General features: G+C 48.3%; 1 protein-coding gene across 1 annotated transcript; it reads left to right on the forward strand.

Annotated features, from left to right (window-relative positions):
* The first annotated feature begins 991 nt into the window (after nt 1-991).
* PJVK (pejvakin) lies at nt 992-23,069 on the forward strand. The gene is made up of 6 exons (XM_061573221.1): nt 992-2,098; nt 6,842-7,046; nt 8,424-8,589; nt 11,390-11,513; nt 12,721-12,879; nt 20,868-23,069. The coding sequence occupies exons 1-6, from the start codon at nt 1,888-1,890 to the stop codon at nt 21,230-21,232; spliced, it is 1,230 nt and encodes a 409-aa protein (XP_061429205.1). The 5' UTR covers nt 992-1,887; the 3' UTR covers nt 21,233-23,069.

The following is a 23,069-nucleotide window of genomic DNA, read 5'->3' on the forward strand; positions in this document are numbered from 1 at the left end:
CTCACCCCTCACCCCACCCACTCACCCCCCACTCACCCCCCCCACCCAATCAGCCCCCACCCACTCACCCCCACTCACCCCCCCCACCCACTCAGCCCCCCACCCACTCACCCCCCACTCACCCCCCCCACCCACTCAGCCCCCACCCACTCACCCCTCACCCCACCCACTCACCCCCCACTCACCCCCCCCACCCAATCAGCCCCCACCCACTCACCCCCCACTCACCCCCCCCACCCAATCAGCCCCCACCCACTCACCCCCCACCCACTCACCCCTCACTCACCCCCCCCCACCCAATCAGCCCCCACCCCCCTCCACTCACACCCACCCACACCCCCCACCCACTCAGCCCCCCCACCCACTCACCCACACCCCCCACCCACTCACCCCTCACCCCACCCACTCACCCCCCACTCACCCCCCCCACCCAATCAGCCCCCTCCACTCACACCCACCCACACCCCCCCACCCACTCAGCCCTCACCCCACCCACTCACCCACACCCCCCACCCACTCACCCCTCACCCCACCCACTCACCCCTCACTCACCCCCCCCCCCACCCACTCACCCACACCCCCCACCCACTCACCCTCACCCCACCCACTCACCCCCCCCCCACCCAATCAGCCCCCACCCCCCTCCACTCACACCCACCCACACCCCCCACCCACTCAGCCCCCCCACCCACTCACCCACACCCCCCACCCACTCACCCCTCACCCCCACCCACTCACCCCTCACCCCACTCACTCACCCCCCACTCACCCCCCCCACCCAATCAGCCCCCACCCCCCTCCACTCACACCCACCCACCCACACCCCCCACCCACTCACCCCCTCACCCCACCCCCTCACTCCCCCACCCACTCAGCCCCCACCCACTCACCCCCCCCCCTACTCACCCCCCCACCAGGTCACAAACCTGATACTGACCAGCGTGGTGAAGTATGGTCAAGTAACACCCGTGACTGACGACGACGTGTCGTGGGCCCTTTATTGAACGGCGGATTATAAAAAGGGCTAAAGTTATTACAAGGTGGTTATTTTTCGTACACGTTTACAACACGCGTGGGTTTTGTGTGAGTTTATACTTTACTGATAACATAACAAAATAGCGTCGTAGTGTTAACGTGCCAATTACTAGTCTCCTAAGATGTCACTCGTCGCAGTGGCACACGTGAGAACCTATCACCCATTCATTATTCAAAGAGTCTCTCTGCTGTGGTGTCAAATGACCTCTGAATTGGAGTGCTGGGTGGCGCGCGTACCCATAGCAAGGACCCAGGCCGAACATAAACCCACCACATCTCGCTAACACAGCCTCCTGCAGTTGGCCTCGTCATTGCATTGTTTGGGGAGCATGGAGACACAGATAAGGGGGCCTTCATAACATCTCCCGTGAGCTCATCATTGATCGGGCATGACCGGTGGGGACTGGGTAGCTGCCGTTGATCTGCGTGGTTTGAAATCGAGAGCCTGAGCCTTGTGGGAATAGGAGTCGCCTCTTGTGCAGGTGTCATCCTTGACCTGTCAACCCACACGGTTTTACCCCGTATTCTTGTACAGGGAAATTGAGTTCTCATGTCCATACGGCGTACAGCCGTTTCGATACGGGCAGCAACTAAAATAGTCTGTGTTTCTCCCTTGTGATGGGACTGTAGGATGAACGTAGAGATGTATAGGGGTCACGGGGTCACCAATAAGGTCTGAATAAGCTGGGGCACTGATAAGGGGTTGACAGGTATGTCCTTGGGTGCATGCAACTTCAACGGACAGGGCGTATTGTTACGCACCAGACCTTAATTCTCTCTGTAAGCGCCGCGTCTTCCCTTGAGCGGAGAGATTTGGGGTTGGGGTAGTAGGTGGGTTGGGGTGGGTCGGAGATGTTCGCCGCAGCCACCAAAAACTTCGTGACTCAAGTTGGCAGCAACGGGCGTCTGGTGCCCGTGCCGAGCTTGAACGAGGCCGACCGGTACCACCCGCTCAGCCTCGTCACCAAGAAGAGACGCTCCTGGCTCTGGCAGAAGGCCAAGTACTCGTCCACGTCCTTCGCCCTCAAGGACATTTTGGTTGGGGAGAAGGACATCGACATTGGTACGTTTGGTACGGTTCGGATTGATGCCCGGGCATTTGTGTTCTCGTGCGACGGAGCGTTGTGCCAAGCGTGTGACCTCTTGCGACAATGTTCGCATAAATACTGCTGCTCTTGCTGCCACGCTGTTGACACATGCGAATATAAAATATGAGCAAAAAATAACATTTGTAAGCAATACTGCCTTGTAACAGAGACATGTAAATAATACTCATTACTTTGCAAATTAAAATACGTACCGGATGTTACCGTAAATAAGTGTGATGGGCGGCAGCATGCGATGCCTACATTAAATTGGACGCAATTATTCCTCCATTTGAGTCGGTGGTTTAACAAAAAGAAGCGAGACTGTGTGGCATTGTACGCGTGCAGTATGAACTGGTGGTGATGTGAGATTCAGAACCTAACAGACGGTGCAGCCTACAGGCACGGGCGGTTGCTTTTGTGCTTCATTCATTCCATGCTTACAAAATATACACAAGCAACACCTTTCATTTTCATTTCCGTGTAAAAGGAACAGGGTATTCACAGCACTCTGCCCGTGGGACACAAGTGTTTTTAAGCACGGGAGATGAAACTGGATTGTCATCTTTCTTGAACGGTACACCCTCGCGTATATGAGTGTTTTAGACAAACATGCAAACTGGAACTTTAAAAAAAAAATTGTAAATTTTTCTTCTGAAGGTCCTGAGTCTGTGACAAGTGCAATTTTTATTCTATTCGGTACCGGTTACGTAACATGCATGATGTGAAGGGAGACTATGGTCAAAATGGTACCTTTTGCTGCCAAGGAGTCATATTTGGTGTGTTTTATTATGATAACCGTTCTTTATAGCCTCCACGTGCTTTTCTGTCTGATGAGCTTCTACAGAAAGTGTTTGAATGTGTTAAGCAGGCAATGCTGGTTGTGCTGAGAGGGCAAGATTAAGGGGAAGCCTCTGCCGGAAATCGCATGTGTGTCTGCACCCGTGAAGACCAGTACAGTAAAACCTTGGATTGCGAGCATAATTCGTTCCGGAAACGTGTTTGTAATCCAAAGCACTCGTATATCAAAGCACTCGTATATCATCTTCTTGGTTCTTTCGGTAAAGTCACGTAGAATGGAAATAATAAAACAATAAAAATAAAACATAATAAAATAATTCTCACGACGTTTCGGCCACAACGTGACTTTACCGAAAGAACCAAGAAGATGAATCCCTGCAGTCACGAAAGCTTTAAATCGAAATTTAACTCGTATATCAGTTGTGATCACGTGACGCTCAGCAGACAAAGCGTATACACGTACTACTCGTACTGCAAGACCTCGCTCGTTTATCAAATTCATATTTATTTAAACATTTTGCTCGTCTTGCAAAACACTCACAGACCAAGTTACTCGCAATCCAAGATTTTACTGTATTAGTTTTATGAGCCAAATTAATTAAGAAAGTATTCATCAACAACTTGTTTTATCTTCTTGGTTCTTTCGGTAAAGTCACGTAGAAGGGAAGTAATAAAATAATAAAAATAAAACATAATAAAACAATTCTCACGACGTTTCGGCCACAACGCAAGCAGCCGTCCTCAGGTGAAAACCAGGTCCGTCGAGGCGACAGAGTCTGAATGAAACAGCACACGAGCTTGGAGCATATATATAAGCTGGGCGCATTGACAAAGGAATTTACATATCAAAAGGAATTTAGCATATTTATGGGAAATGCAAGAATGTGATTAGTCCTGCATATGCATGTGCATTATGCAGGATTAACAGCATTAAAGGCAGCTGCAGTTACTGCTGCTGCTGAAATTACTGCTGCTGCTGCAGTTTCTGCTGCTGCTGCAGTTGCTGCTGCTGCTGCAGTTGCTGCTGCTGCTGCAGTTGCTGCTGCTGCTGCACTTGCTGCTGCTGCTGCAGTTGCTGCCTTATCCATTTTAATATAATACTATGTATTATTCTACCCACCCTAATGTGTATCACACTGCTATATGTTTACTATACAATTACGACACCATACATTACCTCTGCACACTGCACCATGCCAGTGAGTGGAACGCGGTCTGAAAGTCACCGTAAACGTGAACACAATCAGTTAAGATCCGAAATGGTTTATTACGTCCTTCCAATGATTGCTAAGCCAGAATGCCACTCTACGCCCGACCTTATGGAAGAGGTACGTAGACGACACTTTTGTCATCTGGCCACATGGCCGGCCTGCTCTAGACCAATTTCTCGACCACATCAATTCCATACACCCAGCCATCAGATTCACCATGGAAGTCGAAAATGATGGCAAGCTACCCTTTTTGGATGTCCTAATCAAAAGGAGACCTGATGGTTCAATGAGCCACTCTGTCTACAGGAAAGCCACCCACACGGATGCTTATCTAAAACCGGATTCCCACCACCATCCATCCCAGAAGAATTCCCTCATCAAGACTCTATATCATAGAGCCCAATGCATCTCCGACCATGAACACATTTCCAGTGAACTCAAACACGTACGCCAAGCTCTTAAGGCTAATGGTTACTCCGACTACACAATCCGCAAAGCCATCACTCCAACCATCAAGAAGGATCCTGTTCAGGAGCCTTTCAAGACCATCACCTTACCCTACATTGCTGGGGTCACAAAAAAGATCTCCAAAATCCTGATTAAACACAAGATCCAGGTCCGATTCAACACAGTACATAAAATCCGTGATCTGGTCCCGTCTGTAAAAGATGTGGTTCCAGACATACAGTACCCTGGCGTCTACAAACTAAGTTGCCTCTGTGGTAGCAGTTACATTGGAGAAACCAAACGACATGTCTCGGACCGCATCCGTGAACATAAGGCAGACTTGAAACACGGTAGGACAAACACCTCAGCCGTGGCAGATCACTGTTACAATTCAGTGGGCTCACATGACATTGACTTCTCCAAGACAGAGGTTCTCTGCAAGCCATCTGGCTATCATGAGAGATTCGTTCATGAGGCGATCCACATATACAAACACAGAGACAATTTCAACCGAGAAGATGGATTCTGGCTTAGCAATCATTGGAAGGACGTAATAAACCATTTCGGATCTTAACTGATTGTGTTCACGTTTACGGTGACTTTCAGACCGCGTTCCACTCACTGGCATGGTGCAGTGTGCAGAGTAATGTATGGTGTCGTAATTGTATAGTAAACATATAGCAGTGTGATACACATTAGGGTGGGTAGAATAATACATAGTATTATATTAAAATGGATAAGGCAGCAACTGCAGCAGCAGCAGCAAGTGCAGCAGCAGCAGCAACTGCAGCAGCAACTGCAGCAGCAGCAGCAGCAACTGCAGCAGCAGCAGAAACTGCAGCAGCAGCAGTAATTTCAGCAGCAGCAGTAACTGCAGCTCCCTTTGATGCTGTTAATCCTGCATAATGCACATGCATATGCAGGACTAATCACATTCTTGCATTTCCCATAAATATGCTAAATTCCTTTTGATATGCAAAATCCTTTGTCAATGCGCCCAGCTTATATATATGCTCCAAGCTCGTGTGCTGTTTCATTCAGACTCTGTCGCCTCGACGGACCTGGTTTTCACCTGAGGACGGCTGCTTGCGTTGTGGCCGAAACGTCGTGAGAATTGTTTTATTATGTTTTATTTTTATTATTTTATTACTTCCCTTCTACGTGACTTTACCGAAAGAACCAAGAAGATGAATCCCTGCAGTCACGAAAGCTTTAAATCGAAATTTAACTTGTTTTATACCACTATCCACTAAAGACCACAGTAAAACTGAATATGAGATGAAATTAATGATTGAAGTCGCGGTCTAAGATAATTTTGTAACTTTATTAGAGACCTCAATGCACCGTTGAAGACCAAAAAATTACAAAAAAAAGTTTAGCTGGCTGCCTGGCTGGCTGGCTGGCTCGCGTGTGGGTGGCATCACCACTCCACATCTGCGTGATGACCTCACACACCCCACAGCATTGAGCCGGGTTCGTGCGTGCAAATGTCACGCCCTTCACCCACCCTCCCTCCACCTCGGCCGTGTATTCCACGCAAACGCGCGGGCACTGCTGGTGTATACGGTATATTAAAAAAAAACCTGTTCACTGATTGGCTGACCTGACAATGTGGGGAGACGAATTGCCTACGTAATAACAAGTAGAGCGATTTTTTTCGAATTGGTTAAAAAAAAATCAATAATTCAAGAGCTGCAACGCGTGTGAATATGCCCACATAATAACAAGAAGAGCGTTTTTTTAGAATTTGGTAAAAAATATAATTCAAGAGCCACAACGCATGTGAATATGAGACGGTCCTTAACCTTTTCCCGTTCCCAGGTGACTACAAGTTGCAGGGTGGGCCCCATTCACAACTGGCTCTCGGAACGTGCAAACGGTTAGCGTTAATTTTATTTAGAGAGGCATAGCGCAATTGTATTTAAACACATTGTACTCACCGTAGAGAACTAGATCTACACAACTGCACTCTGTGGGAGCCTCGCTACCGATAAAGGTATTTAGTTTTTTCTCCCGGTTCCGATGACTTACGTGTACGTACGTCATCGGTTTTGATGAGTTGCGTAAACACGTACGTCATCGGAGCGGATGAATAAATAGCGTCCCGAAGCAGTCCTTTAAAGAGCTGCATAAACCGCAGGATGCCCGCCCCTGGACTGAGACGACGACGACTAAAACGAAACCCGCAAGTTTTCCGTCGTCTCCCCGCCTAAAACCGTGACGAGCGCACAGAACCCTGACCAAGACGAGTGTACGCCGCAGACGTGACGTCGTACCAGCTGGTGAACTACGAGGACGAGTCGGACGGCGCGCCGGGTCGTCGCGAGCGACACGGCTCCGAGGGTGTGCTGGCCGGCGTGGGCTTCAGCGTGGCGCACTCCGAGAACGTGGCGGTGCACGCGTCCCTGGGCATCGTCACCAAGCACGAGCTCGACGTGCCTCTCCTCCTCAGCCTCTTGCGCAACAGGTGCCACGCCAGATTTGAAGCTTTAATAACAGACGGCTGCCTCGAATCGAACGATACAATTCTCAGCGGTGCCAAGCTCAGTGCTCTCACATCGGAGAAACCCCACCAGCCAAATTGATGCGCGGTCATTTGAGACCGGGGGAATGGGTGTGTTGATCGACGGGGCAGAGAGGTGGTAGCGGCGGTGGCATGGCACCTATTCTTGGGTTTTTTTGGTAAAGTCACGTAAGTAAAAATTAAAATTAATAAAAGTAAATAGGAATTAATACCCTCTACGGGGAGGAATTCCACCTATTTACATTTATTAATTTTTATTTTTTACCTACGTGACTTTACCGAAAAAACCCAAGAACAGGTGCCATGCCACCGCCGCTACCACCTCTCTGCCCCGTCGATCAACACACCCATTCCCCCGGTCTCAAATGACCGCGCATCAATTTGGCTGGCGGGGTTTCTCCGACGTGAGAGCACTGAGCTTGGCACCGCTGAGAATCTTATCGTTCGATTCGAGGCAGCCGTCTGTTATTAAAACGGCTGTCAGGTATAGTGAGTTGATGGTTCTCATGCTCAGTCACGAATGACCGCACGAAAGAAAACATCATGTAAAATTTGGTTATGCGCCCAATATGTATGAATTCTAACTTTGAAACTTAAAATATCAGTTTAACTATCATGGCATGACAATTTATTCTCATATTTGTTGAACTTCTTTTGCGCCGTACGTAGCCAACCGGGCTCATCGGAGGTGAAGGACACCAAACCAAACACATGAAGCAGCTCTGGCAGAGTCAGTAGGAAAGTGCTACCACCGAATGTGTGGACCAGAGTACACTTTTCGGGATCTCAGAGGTAGCTCTGTTAAATCCGCTTCGATGGGCTATTCTTTAACATGAAGAATCGCACTCCTTTGTCAGGGATTTGTCATTACATGGATACTTTATCTCATGACTTGAGCAAAACAGTTTGAAATAATTTAGACGCTGATCAATTTGTTTGTAATTGAATCCTGGCCGGCCGGCTTAGAAACTTGAACAAATGAACGAATGAAGCACCAAAACAGTGCAAGTGAAACATGAAAAGTTTTAGATTTGAAGCTTTCGTGACTGCAAGGATTCCTATTCTTGGGTTTTTTCGGTAAAGTCACGTAGGTAAAAAATGTAAATAAAAAATAAAATAAAAATCACGACGTTTCGGAGGCAACGAGCGTGCTGTGACGGTTCCACCTGAAGACGGAGGCTTGTGTTGCCTCCGAAACGTCGTGATTTTTATTTAATTTTTATTTTTAATTTTTTACTTACGTGACTTTACCAAAAAAAACAAGAACATGAGAAGTTTGCCTACAGGCCCTTGGCCCCCGTTGTGCCGTGTCGCCTGCAGGAGGGTGGACGTGGAGCACTGGCTTGTGCGGCAGACTCGCGCCAGCGGCCGGGCCGTGCTGTGCGTCGTGGCCGAGAGCATCCGCACGACGAGGCAATGCTCCCTCGCCGTGCGCGCCTCCCTCGAGCAGAAGCTGCGGGTGCAGAGCCACCGGAACCGAGCGAGGGTACGCGCACCCCGGCTCAAGCGCGCCTCTAACCCGGTCATCGCTGTCGGGTTTCTTCCCGGGTTCACACCGCGTGATGCCAGATTTTAAGCTTTCGTGACTGCAGGAATCGATACTGTTTGGTTCTTTCGGTAAAGTCACGTAGGTAGAAAAAATAATAGATCACGATGTTTCGATCGCAACAACAAGCGACCGTCTTCAGGTGAGAGCTCTCATCTGAAGACTTGTTGTTGCGATCGAAACGTCGTGATCTATTATTTTTTCTACCTACGTGACTTTACCGAAAGAAGCAAAGAGTAGTGATGCCCGATGTTTATTGTTCGTAGTTGTAACGTTCTGCACTCCCGTCGTGTTGTTGTATTGTTTGTTGCTGTAATATTCTTACTCGCACTACTGGACATCTGTGAAAAAAGAATCAGAATCAGATCAGAATAGTTATTTATTCTGGAGGAATCGGATGAGCTATAAAGCTCCTTTTCACAGATGTCCAGTAAGTGTGAGTAAGAATATTACAACAACAATCAATACAAAAACACGACGGGAGTGCAAAGTACAAGAAAGTCAAACAAATCACCCAAAAACATACGAATGAAACTAAACCATTCCCATCCTACCAGGCAAAGGCCGCTGAGGTATTAACTTATTTTTCAGAAGCAATCTGGCTGCAAATGAAAGCTCAACATAGTGGGCTACTATGTGGAAATTTATAGCAGCAAATAATCCCAATAATCTGAATGCATGTTTCTAAATGTGGAGGGGAAAATCGGAGGATCTAGAGAATAATCCACGCGACCACAGGGAAGACATCAAAACTACACATATATAGGCATGAGGAATCAAACCCAGAACCTGCATATCAGTCAATAGAGTTAACATCTTGCCACCAATATCTAGCTTGATTCTCAACTGAATTTTAGGAATGGTATGCAAAACCTCACAAAGGAATTAAACATCTTCCTAGAAAAAAGAAAGGTGTCGTCTCCAAGGGTTCTCACCGAATTAATGGAATAATGGGTTGTATCTCATTACAACTCTTCAGGCTAATATTAGGGGGTACATTTATACGGAAGAATGTTAAAAAGAAGCAGATTCTTGTTCACATTCAAGTGCAGGTGCGCGTTTGCTCTTTGCATAAACACACAGCGGCTAGTTTTATATGTCTGCTTGCATGTTGCCCAGTGTGTATGTTAATTCACATGATCAGTTCTGTCTGATTGGCAGTAAGGTATTGACGTTGAGTGGGATTTCTCTGAGTGTGCATTGTTTAGATTTAAGTCTTCATATTGTAGAACACTGTCACGCTGAATGTTCCAATTTGTAATCCTTTGCAAATTTCCCACTGGGTATATTTTTAGTTTTCAATTATACGATGCGCTGTGATTTCAGAGAGCGTTGTGTTGTTCTGTATCCTCCTCCCCCTCCACCGGGATCACCCATGAAATAAGTAATATTTTTAAAAACTTTTTTTTAAATACGTTTTTATGAAATGTATTAGTAATGGAAGAACTCCACGACTCCAGGAAGTGGCTTCGAAGCTTGCCATAACATAAGGGGCCGTGGTAATTTGCGGCCAACCTTAGTTGAGCGTGGACAATTAGACCCAAGCCGAAACATAACATGTAAAAAATAATGTTTACAAATATTTCTATGATAAAATATAGTATTGTCATCAGTATGACATAAGTATACCAAGTTTGCAGTCGATACCACATTGGGAAGTGGGTTAAAATTGAGTTAGAAGATTTGAGGATACGACAACGACAACAACATACAGAGTGAGTTAAATAAAAGCGTGTTAAAGAGCGGTTTAGCTCACGGGCCCTATCCTAGGTGAACAAAACTAAATAAGTATGTACATTTCATCCCAGGGCTCCCCTTGCAGGAGTAAAAACCATTGCCCAATCGGGAGGGCAATTTCGTTTACCTCACCTTTTCTCTTACATTATACATACATCGTGAGCCTTAATTTCTACCCATTAAAAACAAAAACACATCGATAGCTATCGCCGGCGTATTGGATTTACAATTGAGTTCTGCATGCGAATAAATGTCATTTGTTTAGAAAGAAAAACTTTGGAAATTTGATGAGTGGATACAAATGTATATGACCTTATCCTACTCGCAGCGTTGCCATCTCAGCACTCTGACCTCTGAGAGATCTGGCCACCTGCAAAAGCCTCCCTCTACTCGGTCACCACGCGCGCTTCGATTGCGTAATGCTCATACGCGTGTTGGCGTGTGGTCGCTCGCCAAGAGTATGTGAAAGTCACCATTGGAACCTCTTTTGGCGGTAAAAAATATGATAATTGTTTTTTTACCCTTCTATCTGGCAACAAAACTGACACCTATTTTTTACAAGGAGTCATGTTTGCATAGACCACAATACCTGCAGTCATAATGCAAACAAAAAACATAACTCTGTCAAATGAGGTTCCAATGGTGTAAATGCTAACCCCGAGCTCTCATACTCTGATAGTGCATTGTCTTTGAGTTGTGCGCCTTTGGCGTCATCTGGTCCAACACATGTGAGACTAGGCTCTAATGAAAGCTGTCTCGGGTGTGGACCAATCAACTTCAAGGACAGTGCATACATTATCAGAGTTATGTTTTTTGTTTGCATTATGACTGCAGGTATTGTGGTCTATGCAAAAAATGACTCCTTGTAAAAAAAAGGTGTCAGTTTTGTTGCCAGATAGAAGGGTAAAAAAACAATTATGTGAAAGTCCTTTTCGGCCCTCGATAAGGAAGAGCTTTCCCCACTCCCGGATAAGAGCGGCTTCGCTGCGCGTGCCGCACGCAGGGAAGGGCATCGGAGGAGGGCGCCCGTCAGGGGAAGGGTCGCGACAAGACCATCGTCATCCCCGCCCACACCACGGTCGCCTTCAGCGTCTTCGACCTCTACATCCGCTTGGACGGATCGTTCGGTGGCTGCGCACGCACGCACACGCACGCACACGCACGCACGCACATTTCACTTCGCCGACTTATTTATCCAGGAGAGCCAGGCCGAGTCGTAGCACTCTTTTTCAGAGGGAGGGTCCTGCCGCTGCTACATTGGGTTTCTGTTTCAGGCAATTAAGGATGAGTTGTGTTAATTATACCAGTGGGAGGAAACCGGAATACCCGGAGTAAATTGATGCGGGTGAGGGGGCAACACTCTATCCCCGTACAAATGGTTCACAACATTATTTGAACCGGTCTTGGGCTTCCCCTAGGTCGACTCAGCCTCAAATGAGTACTGTACCTGGTGTGGTGTTTAAACATCCGCCACTGGGGAGACAAAGGCGGTGGGGCGTGGTTCTGGCCACCCACCCCCTCGGGTGCCGTGTCGGCCTTCATATGTGCTGCTACTCGCTAACAGCACTTGCCCCAACAGTCTGTTAAGGCTAAGGAAACGAAACTTTTAATTTTACCTGGTAAGGCCCACTGAGCTAGAGATCACCTTCAATTAGCACCGTTTGCTACGTACGGTGCGAAAGAAGTTCAACATATATAGAAGCGACCTGGTCACAAATGATAGCCCAACGAAGTTGCTTATCATGTGGAAATTTATAGCGGCTAAATGATCTTAATGCACGTTTCTAAATGTGGAGATCATCGATTGTTCGGCGGCTTCGGGGGTGGAGGGGACGCCGAATTTTCAAACAAGCCGGATAATCACTAAGTCATGATTTAAAATAGCTTATTTTGCACATTCTTGTATAAAATTGTGTTTTTAGGTGTTGTGATGTCTTTTTGTATTTTAAATGTTTACTACGTGACATTGGCATAAACAAACATACAAATAGACACAAATAACCTGTAAAAAGGTACTGTATTTAGTATTTACTGAGCCATACTTACACCTCCGATCCCAAAGACTCTGCATAGGGGGGTGATGTATATAGTGCAATATTGTCATTAAGTTGTTGTACGTAGTGTACAATGTACTGTAGAAACATTTGACACTGAAATTAAGCAGTTACTTTTTTTGTCCCGCACACACGTTGCCAGTAACCAGACCGGGTTACAGCCTTTGGAGCGGGACAACGTTGGAAGCAGCCGAATAATATAATCGATGATCAAATGTAGCAGCCAACTGCTCTTAACTATCTGTGGTGGGGGGTTATCTTTGTCTGTGCCCCTATGAAGAGCTGTGCGTTGCCGCCGAGCTGCCGGGGGGGTTCGAGCGCGAAGAGACGCTGGCCGAGCGTCTGCGTCGCCTCGTCTCCCGTCTGGCCGTGTGGCGTGGGAGCAGCGGTCCTTCTCGATCGCTCCGGGCCGCTCCAGAGGGCCGCACCTCCCCGTCCGGTAACGCGCACTCATCCCATCAATCAGTCCCCCACCCCTCCCCCACCCTCACAACTTCACTCCCATACCTGATCAGAGCCAGCCCAGCCACTAAGCGACCCTTGCAATTGCAAAGGGCCCCGTGGCCAGCAGAGGGCCCCCTAGAGTCACTGCTAGCGAGTGGGTGAAAAAAATCATACATCAAAGGGGCCTCCAACCAAATTTTGCTTAGGGCCCCCAAAGGTCTAGGGCCGGTTCTGTACCTGATGCACGAAAATTGAAAATTTTTATAAATAAAAAAAAACTCTCCAGTAGTGCGTAACTGTGGTCATCCAGAACAGATGCCGTACAACAGATAACGGACGCAATGCTGCCCCGATCCATAAAGGGGCCGTCCATAAATGACGCTACGCACCTAGGGGGGGGGGGGGGGGGGGGGTCAGACATTTGTGACGATGTGTGACGAGGGAGGGGGGGGGTTTGAGAAATGTGACGTTACATCAAAATGCGCAACTTTAAATAAATACTAGCTTTACTACCCGGCTTCGCCCGGGTACTTGGATTCACCACGGCCGGCCGCCTTTGTCTCCCCAGTGACGATGTTCACACACGACACCAGTTACTCGTGTGAGGCTGAGTCGACCTAGGGGAGGCCCAGGTCGGGTTCAAATAATCGTCACCGGTGGTGGCCGTGAGTGGGAATCGGCGTACGTGTTACAAATTGACTAACTTTACTTCATAACCAGGCTACAGTGTACATGATAGACTGGCAGTACAGCCAGGCAGCTGAATAAGCAGGCTACAGTCTACATTATAGACGGGCAGTAGGCTCAACCAGCTTAATGACTATTTGTACAAAGAACATTTAAAGAATCGATTATAATAACCAGGCTACAGTCTACATTATAGACTGCCAGTACAGCCACTCAGCTTCATAAGCAGGCTAGAGTCTACATGATAGAGTGGCAGTACGCTCACCGAGCTTAATAAGCAGGCTACAGTCTACATAATAGACTGGCAGTACACTCAGGCAATGTAATAAGCAGGCTACAGTTTACATTATAAACTGTCAGTACGCTCACCCAGCTTAATGACTATTTGTAGATATACATATACACAAACACATACACACACATACATGCAGACACACAGACAGACACATAACACACGTACATACACACACATACATACACAGAAACACATACACACACATACATAGACACACACATACATACACACAAACACATCCACACACGTACATACACACATACATACAGGCACGCAGACATACACATAAACACATACAAAAAAACCCACATACATACACACACACATACACACAAACACATACACACACATACATACACACATACATACATACAGACACACAGATATACACATAAACACATACACACATACACATGACCCGGCTTCGCCCGGGACTTGGATCCACCACGCCCGGCCGCCTTTGTCTCCCCAGTGCGGATGTTAATACGCGACACGAGTTACTCGTTTGAGGCTGAGTCGACCTAGGGGAGGTTCAAATAATCGTCACCGGTGGTGGCCGTGAGCGGGAATCGAACTCGGTTCGCCGGGTTGGTAGCGCAGCGTAGCGTTAACCACTACACCCACCGCTCCTCACACACAACACACGCACAGACACACACACAGACACACACACATAGACACACGCAGACACACACAGACAGACACAGACAGACACACACACACACAGACACACAGACAGCATGCTAAGCACTACACTACCGCTCCCCACACACCACACACGCACACACACAGACAGACACAACAACAACAACAACCGCCATTCGCCACTAAGTGGCGGTGACGTCACCACGATGCTTGTGCCAGGCCAAGTGCACCTTGAGGCCACGTGAAGTGTCGAACGCCCGCTGGCAGGAGGTCACGGGGCAGACCCAGCAGGTGCCACGGGTCGACTGACCGAGATGACCGAGATGACTGGCTGATGCACCACCTGTGCCCCCTACTGTGCCAACTTGCTGTGCTTTAGCCACCCGGCGCTCCGCTCGTTGTTGTGAGCGTCGCTCCTCCGCCCTCCGTTGTTGTTGGAGGGCGACTGCCTCCAACTGCCCAGTAGCGTCCTTTACGAGCCTCCTCCACTGAGGCCGATCTTGACACCGCTGGTACCAGTCATCGGCAAGTCCACTCAGCTCCACGTCCTCCTGTACCACATCACTCCATCTCTTCTCCAGCCCGTGCCGCGCCCGTCTAGCCCCCTCGATCCGGCCGAACAAAAGCTGTTTAGGCATGCGGTGGCTGGGCATGCGGGCTACATGACCCAGCCAACGCAGCCTTGCCTGCCGGAGGAGCTCACTGATGGGACTTTGCCCAGATCTTTCAAGGATTTGTGAGCTCCTCACACAATCCAGCCTGGTTAAACCCAAGATGGATCGTAGGCAGGCCAGCCTAAATGTTTCCAACCGGCGAAGATGCTCCACCAGGGGGGTCCACGTTTCGCAAGCGTAGAGAAGGGAGGGAATGACCGTGGCCGAGAAGACCTGAAGCTTTGTGCGGAGCGACAGACCAGGTAGCTTCCACACAGCGTTACGCAACCGATGAAAAGATATTGCCGCTCGACTGATTCGGAGTGAGACCTCTGCTGATAAACTGGAGCCGGTCATAAGCACACTGCCCAGGTATGGGAAACTCTCCACTCTCTCCACAACGGGCCCATCACCAATTGGGAGTTGTGGGGGTGGAGTGTCCGATGGTACAAAATACCCAGGCAGGTGCTTAGTTTTGGTGGGGCTGATGGTAAGGCCCCACCTCTTAGTGGCACACTCCAGTCTCAGCAGCAGCGTCTCCAACTCCTCTTCTGAATGAGCAGCTATTACCAAATCATCGGCATACATAACGTGGTTGACCAATAGGGAGCCATCCCTTGATCGCACCCGGGCGTCGATCAGCCTCCCATTATATCTGTACCAAATGGAAATTCCCCCGGTACAGCTATTGAAGGCTTCACGAACTACGCGGTCAAAATAGATGTTAAATAATGTTGGAGCCAGAGGACATCCCTGTCGCACCCCAAGGTGTACAGGGAAAGGCTCCGACTCCCGGCCACGTAGTTTTACCCGGACCCGCTCACCATCATGAAGGTCCTTAATGATCGTGAGCAGAGGGTCAGGGACTCCGAAAGCACGAAGAACAACCCAGAGCCCAGTCCTACTGATGGTATCATAGGCCTTGACCAGGTCAATAAAGCAGAGATGTAGGTCTTTTTGGAATTCCCTACACCTCTGCTGTAGCAGATGGACAGAAACACATACACACACATACATACACACACATACACACAAACACATACACACACATACACACACATATACATACACAGAGACATACACATACACACAAACACACACAAACACACACATACATACACACAAACACATACACAATACACACACACATACATGCAGACACACAGACACACACATAACACACGTACATACACACACATACATACACACAAACACATACACACACATACATACACACACACATACATACACACAAACACATACACACGTACATACACACATACATACAGACACGCAGACATACACATAAACACAAACCCCCCCCCCCCTTTCATACACACACACATACAAACACACAAACACATACACGCACATACATACACACATACATACAGACACACAGACATACACATGAACACATACACACATACACATGACCCGGCTTCGCCCGGGACTTGGATCCACCACGCCCGGCCGCCTTTGTCTCCCCAGTGGTGATGTTAATACGCCACACCAGTTACTCGTTTGAGGCTGAGTCGACCTAGGGGAGGTTCAAATAATTGTCACCGGTGGTGGCCGTGAGCGGGAATCGAACTCGGTTCGCCGGGTTGGTAGCGCAGCGTAGCGTTAACCACTACACCCACCGCTCCTCACACACCACACACGCACAGACACACACACAGACACACACACATAGACACACGCAGACACACACAGACAGACACAGACAGACACACACACACACAGACAGCACGCTAAGCACTACACTACGGCTCCCCACACACCACACACGCACACACACAGACACACACACACACCGACACACACACACAGACAGCACGCTAAGCACTACACTACCGTTCCCCCTACACAACACACGCGCGCGCGTCCATAGGTACACATACACGCGCTTGCTGCAGACACACACGACTTTCAGGGTGCGTACGGCAGTAAACGACTGAAATAATAAAGCGGCAATGCTGCGCGAGGAACGCCTTAGACCTGCAACACATTTGTGTAATGCGAGCGTAAACACACAAACACATACAAACACATACACACACATACATACACACACATACACACAAACACATACACACACATACACACACATACATACACACAGACATACACATACACACAAACACACACATACATACACACAAACACATACACAATACACACACACATACATGCAGACACACAGACACACACATAACACACATACATACACACACATACATACACAGAAACACATACACACACATACATACAAACACATACACAATACACACACACATACATGCAGACACACAGACACACACATAACACACATACATACACACACATACATACACAGAAACACATACACACACATACATACATACACACAAACACATACACACACGTACATAGGCACATACATACAGACACACAGACATACACATAAACACATACGAAAAAACCCACATACATACACACACATACATACAGACAAACACATACACACACGTACATAGACACATACATACATACAGACACACAGACATACACATAAACACATACACACATACACATGACCCGGCCTCGCCCGAGACTTGGATCCACCACGCCCGGCCACCTTTGTCTCCCCAGTGGCGATGTTAATACGCCACACCAGTTACTCGTTTGAGGCTGAGTCGACCTAGGGGAGGTTCAAATAATTGTCACCGGTGGTGGCCGTGAGCGGGAATCGAACTCGGTTCGCCGGGTTGGTAGCGCAGCGTAGCGTTAACCACTACACCCACCGCTCCTCACACACCACACACGCACAGACACACACACAGACACACACACATAGACACACGCAGACACACACAGACAGACACAGACAGACACACACACACACAGACAGCACGCTAAGCACTACACTACGGCTCCCCACACACCACACACGCACACACACAGACACACACACACACCGACACACACACACAGACAGCACGCTAAGCACTACACTACCGTTCCCCCTACACAACACACGCGCGCGCGTCCATAGGTACACATACACGCGCTTGCTGCAGACACACACGACTGTCAGGGTGCGTACGGCAGTAAACGACTGAAATAATAAAGCGTTGCCAGGGGCAACCGGCGTCCAATGAAAGTGCGTATGGTCCGGCGACACACACACACACAGACAGATTCGCGATTTTATATATATAGATAGACAACACGTTCTACTTAATTAAATAGACGTTTTAATAAATGCTTTCTCCTACAACATCAGAGTGCAGCCTCACATTAAATACGCACTACAATGACAATAGTTTAAAGCGATTTGAAGCATCTTCTTGGTTCTTTCGGTAAAGTCACGTAGAAGGGAAGTAATAAAATAATAAAAATAAAACATAATAAAACAATTCTCACGACGTTTCGGCCACAACGCAAGCAGCCGTCCTCAGGTGAAGAATGAGACAATGCCAAGCTAGGAGCTTATATATAAGCTGCGTTGGAGGTGGAAGAAAGAGCGCCTTAACAAAAGAATGTGCATATGAAGAGGAATTTAGCATATACATGGAAAATGCGTAGGAGGTGGGCGGGGGGGTTTCAAAGTCATATTATGCCCATGCATTGTGTTGATCCTGCATAATGCATGGGCATAATATGACTTTGAAACCCCCCCGCCCACCTCCTACGCATTTCAATGTATATGCTAAATTCCTCTTCATATGCACATTCTTTTGTTAAGGCGCTCTTTCTTCCACCTCCAACGCAGCTTATATATAAGCTCCTAGCTTGGCATTGTCTCATTCTTCACCTGAGGACGGCTGCTTGCGTTGTGGCCGAAACGTCGTGAGAATTGTTTAATTATGTTTTATTTTTATTATTTTATTACTTCCCTGCTACGTGACTTTACCGAAAGAACCAAGAAGATGAATCCCTGCAGTCACGAAAGCTTTAAAACGATTTGAAGCATGTTTAATATTTTTTTTGGGGGGGGGGGGCAGAGCTTTATGACGTCATATTTGAGGGGGGGTCTGACGTTTTGTGACGCCGTGTGATGAAGGGGGGGGGAGGGGTCAAAAATCGTCCAAAATCGCGTGACGTCATTTATGGACGGCCCACATCACAGCGATGGTACACTCCGCTGCTTCTCCTGGACACGCTCATCTGGCTTGACCCACCTGAATGTGAAACTGTAGTTGTTCTGCATCGACATCAGCCGCCATGTGATGGAAGAAGAGAATCCCATGGCCACCCCCACCCAGAGTGTTCACATTTACAAAGGTTGGCACACCGGACTTCCACAGGTCATCTGTACAATCTCCCCCCCCCCCCCCCCCGCGGCAGTTGCAACAACGGTGCAGGTTTCATCTTCGGGGACACTTTTTGCCGGTATCAAGATGATAAAAAAGAGATATAATAGGCTTTATCCTTTCCACTAATAGGGTTTTCCCCCTTTTTTTAATAACAAAACTGACACCTTTTGCAAGGAATCATGTTCACATTAACCACAATACTTGCAGCCAAATGCAAACAAAAACAATACTCTGATCATTTATGCATTGCCCTTGAAACTGATTGTTCCACACCAGAGACAGCTTTTCTTAGAGCGTAGTCTCATATGGTGTTCGACCAGATGATGCCAAAAGGCGCATAGTTCAAAGACAATGCACTATCAGAGTAATGAGAGTTCGGGGTAAGCATCTACAAGTATTGTGGTTAATTGTGGTTAATGTGAACATGATTCCTTGCAAAATGTGTCAGTTTTGTTGCCAGAAAAAAGGGGAAAACCCCTATTAGTATATTTTGGTACTGGCAAAGGAGGCCTCATGATGTTTATCCTTTCCAGCAATAATACAGGTGAGTGTTAAGATGTTGAGACACCGTTTGCAACGCATCAAGTCTGCATTGACCATGTAACTGCTCAGCCCGGCCTATTAATGCTTTGATATTTGCGTTCCCTTTGTGCTGTTCGCCTTTTGGCGTTGATCTTTGGTCTCACGCCGGTGGTGAGACAAGGCCGTAGAGGAGGCTGTCTCTGGTGTAGGCCAATCGGTTTCAAGGACAATGTGCAACGTTGTCAATGTTTGTATGTTTTACCATAAGCATGATGTGTGATTAATGCAGACTTGACACCTTGCAACGGGTGTCTATTTGGTGTCTGGACATCTTAACACCCTCCTGTATTATTACCGGAAAGGTGCAATTTTCTTAAATCCACACACCCTCACCCACTGCTTCCACCACCAGCAGCAGCTCTGTCCACACCAAGCAGAGTGAATGGATGCACCACGGTTAGGCCATCGGCAGGTCAAGGATGGAGATATACATTGTAGGAACTCCCCTCTTCCAAGGCGTCTGGCCAATGTGGAAGAGGAGGCCAAAGTGCCCCAATGGAGGGGCGGCTCTATAGAGCTCCTTCTAAGCCAAGGCCATTGTGCCACAGCAGTGGCGTGAGCAATGTCTCCACCTCCGCCGTTACGTTTGTTAACTCTCACATGTGAGCTGATTCATCCAAATCGCTGTCCAACTCAGGCTTGGTTCGGTCCTCGGTTTTCAGGCGTGGAACGCGTTGCCCGGAGGAACTCCGCCTGACCTCTGAGATTCTTCCTTTTAGAATTCAACTCAAAGCTTTCTAACTTCGAAAGACTTTTTTTCCATAAGTAAATTAACAACACCATCTCTCCTGTGTGGTGTCGGGGAAATCCCGGGCAACAGACATGAAGGGGGGCTACCGGCCCTCCAGCCGCCGCAGCTCGACGGCGGACACCACCACCGTCGACTTCTACGAGCAGACGGCCACGCTCACCGACCTGTCGGGGCCCAGCGGTGTCGGGGCCAGCAGCACCAGCAACGGCGGCGGCCGCGGTGGCGGCTTCCCGCCGGAGGAGCCCGGAGCGCACCAGCGCGTCAACCTGCTCCACCAGGGCGTCTCCAAGGGTCCGTGCGCCCTCTGCGGCCTGGGCGCGCGGCCCAGGGACACGGTGTACGGCTGCCTCGAGTGTGCGTGGGGGGGGCACAAGTACGTGAGGCTCCACGCAGTGCCCTGCTTCGACCTCTGGCACAGGAAGATGAAGAGTTGAACGTCGATTGCCCCCCGCCTCTAACCCACCCCCCGCCTCGAGTTCTTGTTTTAGTGGTTGCCGAGTGACAGGGCCCTCCCCTCTTCATTCTCTAGGTTATAAGGTCGCGGGGCTCATCGCACACGCTTAGTGTTTGCCACTAATGAACCGCCGATATCTTGCGGATATCGTCATTAGCATAAAACGTCACGTGAACTCCGGTCATCCTCGCAGCGGAGGCTTTTGGCTAACCCATCGAACAAAGGCGGTCATTGCATCGCGCGCAGTTTTACTCTGGTGAGCAATGGTGAAATCAGGTGAAAATCCCAGGTATTTGGTCATATTCTGACAAAATATTGGTAGAAGCAACTTTTGCCAACGCACGAATCAGGACTCAATGTCTCATTCAGCCTTCTGTGCATTTAATTTTGGAATGCTGGCAACCACAGTTGCTACCTTGTGGTTTTGGCAGATACATTCAGTGGCCAATTGCTGGGCATGCAATGCGGGATATTGCCTGAGCAATAACCATACCGGGAGGTCAGATACACACCCACATTTATGATATTATTTAGATTGCTGTCTTATTCCAACCAGAAAAAAATCGCTGATTGTCGGGACTGAGTTACAACTAGTGACACGGCATCATAAGCACGTGACGGAGGCCTCAGAACTCCGAGATACAAACCGAGACCAGAGGCGCATTTCAGCCGAAGCCACTGACTGATGAGGATCAAACCGTGCTGTAGGAACATGGGGTAGTAGCAGCAGCAGCAGCCGCCTACACATCAAAGCCGAATAGAAACTGCCCACAGGCACAGGCTGTGCTTTTGTACTTCAAATCCGTGTTTACAAAGTCCCCAAAGCACAGTGCCTACATATTTTCACGTAAAAGAAACACCGGACGGGATTCAGGATTCGCGTTTACAGGAAACTGAACTGCCTGATGGTGGTTTGACCCTGTACGGGCAAGGTGTACGCAGCACCGGCCTGCGAGTGCGGATCAGTCTGCCAGTAGGGGAGCGATGTTACTTTGTGTGGGGGAGGGGGGTTACTCCCAATTCAGTTTCAGTACAGAAGCAGCTCATTTTTAAAATCTGCCTGAAAGTTTGGACCGTAATACGACGGGATCTTTAACGTCCACTGCACAGCGGCATTTTTTTTCCCTGTCGTAATCTGTTATACTCATCAGAGGATATGAGGGCTGGCGGAAAAAAAAAGTGGTCAGGTATTCCGCCCAGCTTCTCGACCTGTGAACGCCGTTGATGATCTGTGGCTGTCACGCCTTGTACTTCCCAAGCGGAGCGAGATGTCCCTGCAAATTCTTGGCACCATTGTCGGTGTCTCCTGGCGAGGGCAATTTCTTCCCCAACGCTTTTGAGTCCGTGCCTGATGGATTTCAGTTTTCATTTGGGCTCTGTCACGCACAGGGCTGTGAATATCAAGGCCTGTGAATATCAAGGCCTGTGTATAAATTAAGCCTTTTGTTGATGATGCTTGACTGCCTATGGAGCCCGAGGGATATGGCAGGGTTTTGATTCTGGATTCCAATTACCGTAATCCAAGATGCACCGTTTCCTCTGATGCAGTCGCAGGTCAAAATTGGCTCATCGTGAATGTGTTTTCATGTGGTTAGCAGAGGATCTGTTACCTACCTAACTCGTTGCCTGCCTACACCAACCTGCCTCATAACCTCTGTTGTCCATGCTGTTTATCATGACTTTGCTGAAGGTTTTTTTTTTAAGTTATTGATATTAGCAGATTTCTGCGCATGGATTTTGTATTCGCACCCTTTGAATTAAATAAACTTCAAATGGGCTTGACTTTTTTATTTTTATATTGGGCCCGTGTAGACATG

The sequence above is a fragment of the Lethenteron reissneri genome, chromosome 7 (genome assembly GCF_015708825.2).
Source record: "Lethenteron reissneri isolate LAM-NWPU_2019-01 chromosome 7, ASM1570882v1, whole genome shotgun sequence".
Taxonomy (NCBI): domain Eukaryota; kingdom Metazoa; phylum Chordata; class Hyperoartia; order Petromyzontiformes; family Petromyzontidae; genus Lethenteron; species Lethenteron reissneri.

Bases quoted from the DNA above. Each gene is read 5' to 3' on its own strand.
- PJVK (XM_061573221.1), top strand. From the start codon at position 1,888: ATGTTCGCCGCAGCCACCAAAAACTTCGTGACTCAAGTTGGCAGCAAC. The intron at 11,514-12,720 runs GTGGCTGCGCAC...GCCCCTATGAAG, and splicing joins CCGCTTGGACGGATCGTTCG to AGCTGTGCGTTGCCGCCGAG. The intron at 12,880-20,867 runs GTAACGCGCACT...CCCGGGCAACAG, and splicing joins GGGCCGCACCTCCCCGTCCG to ACATGAAGGGGGGCTACCGG.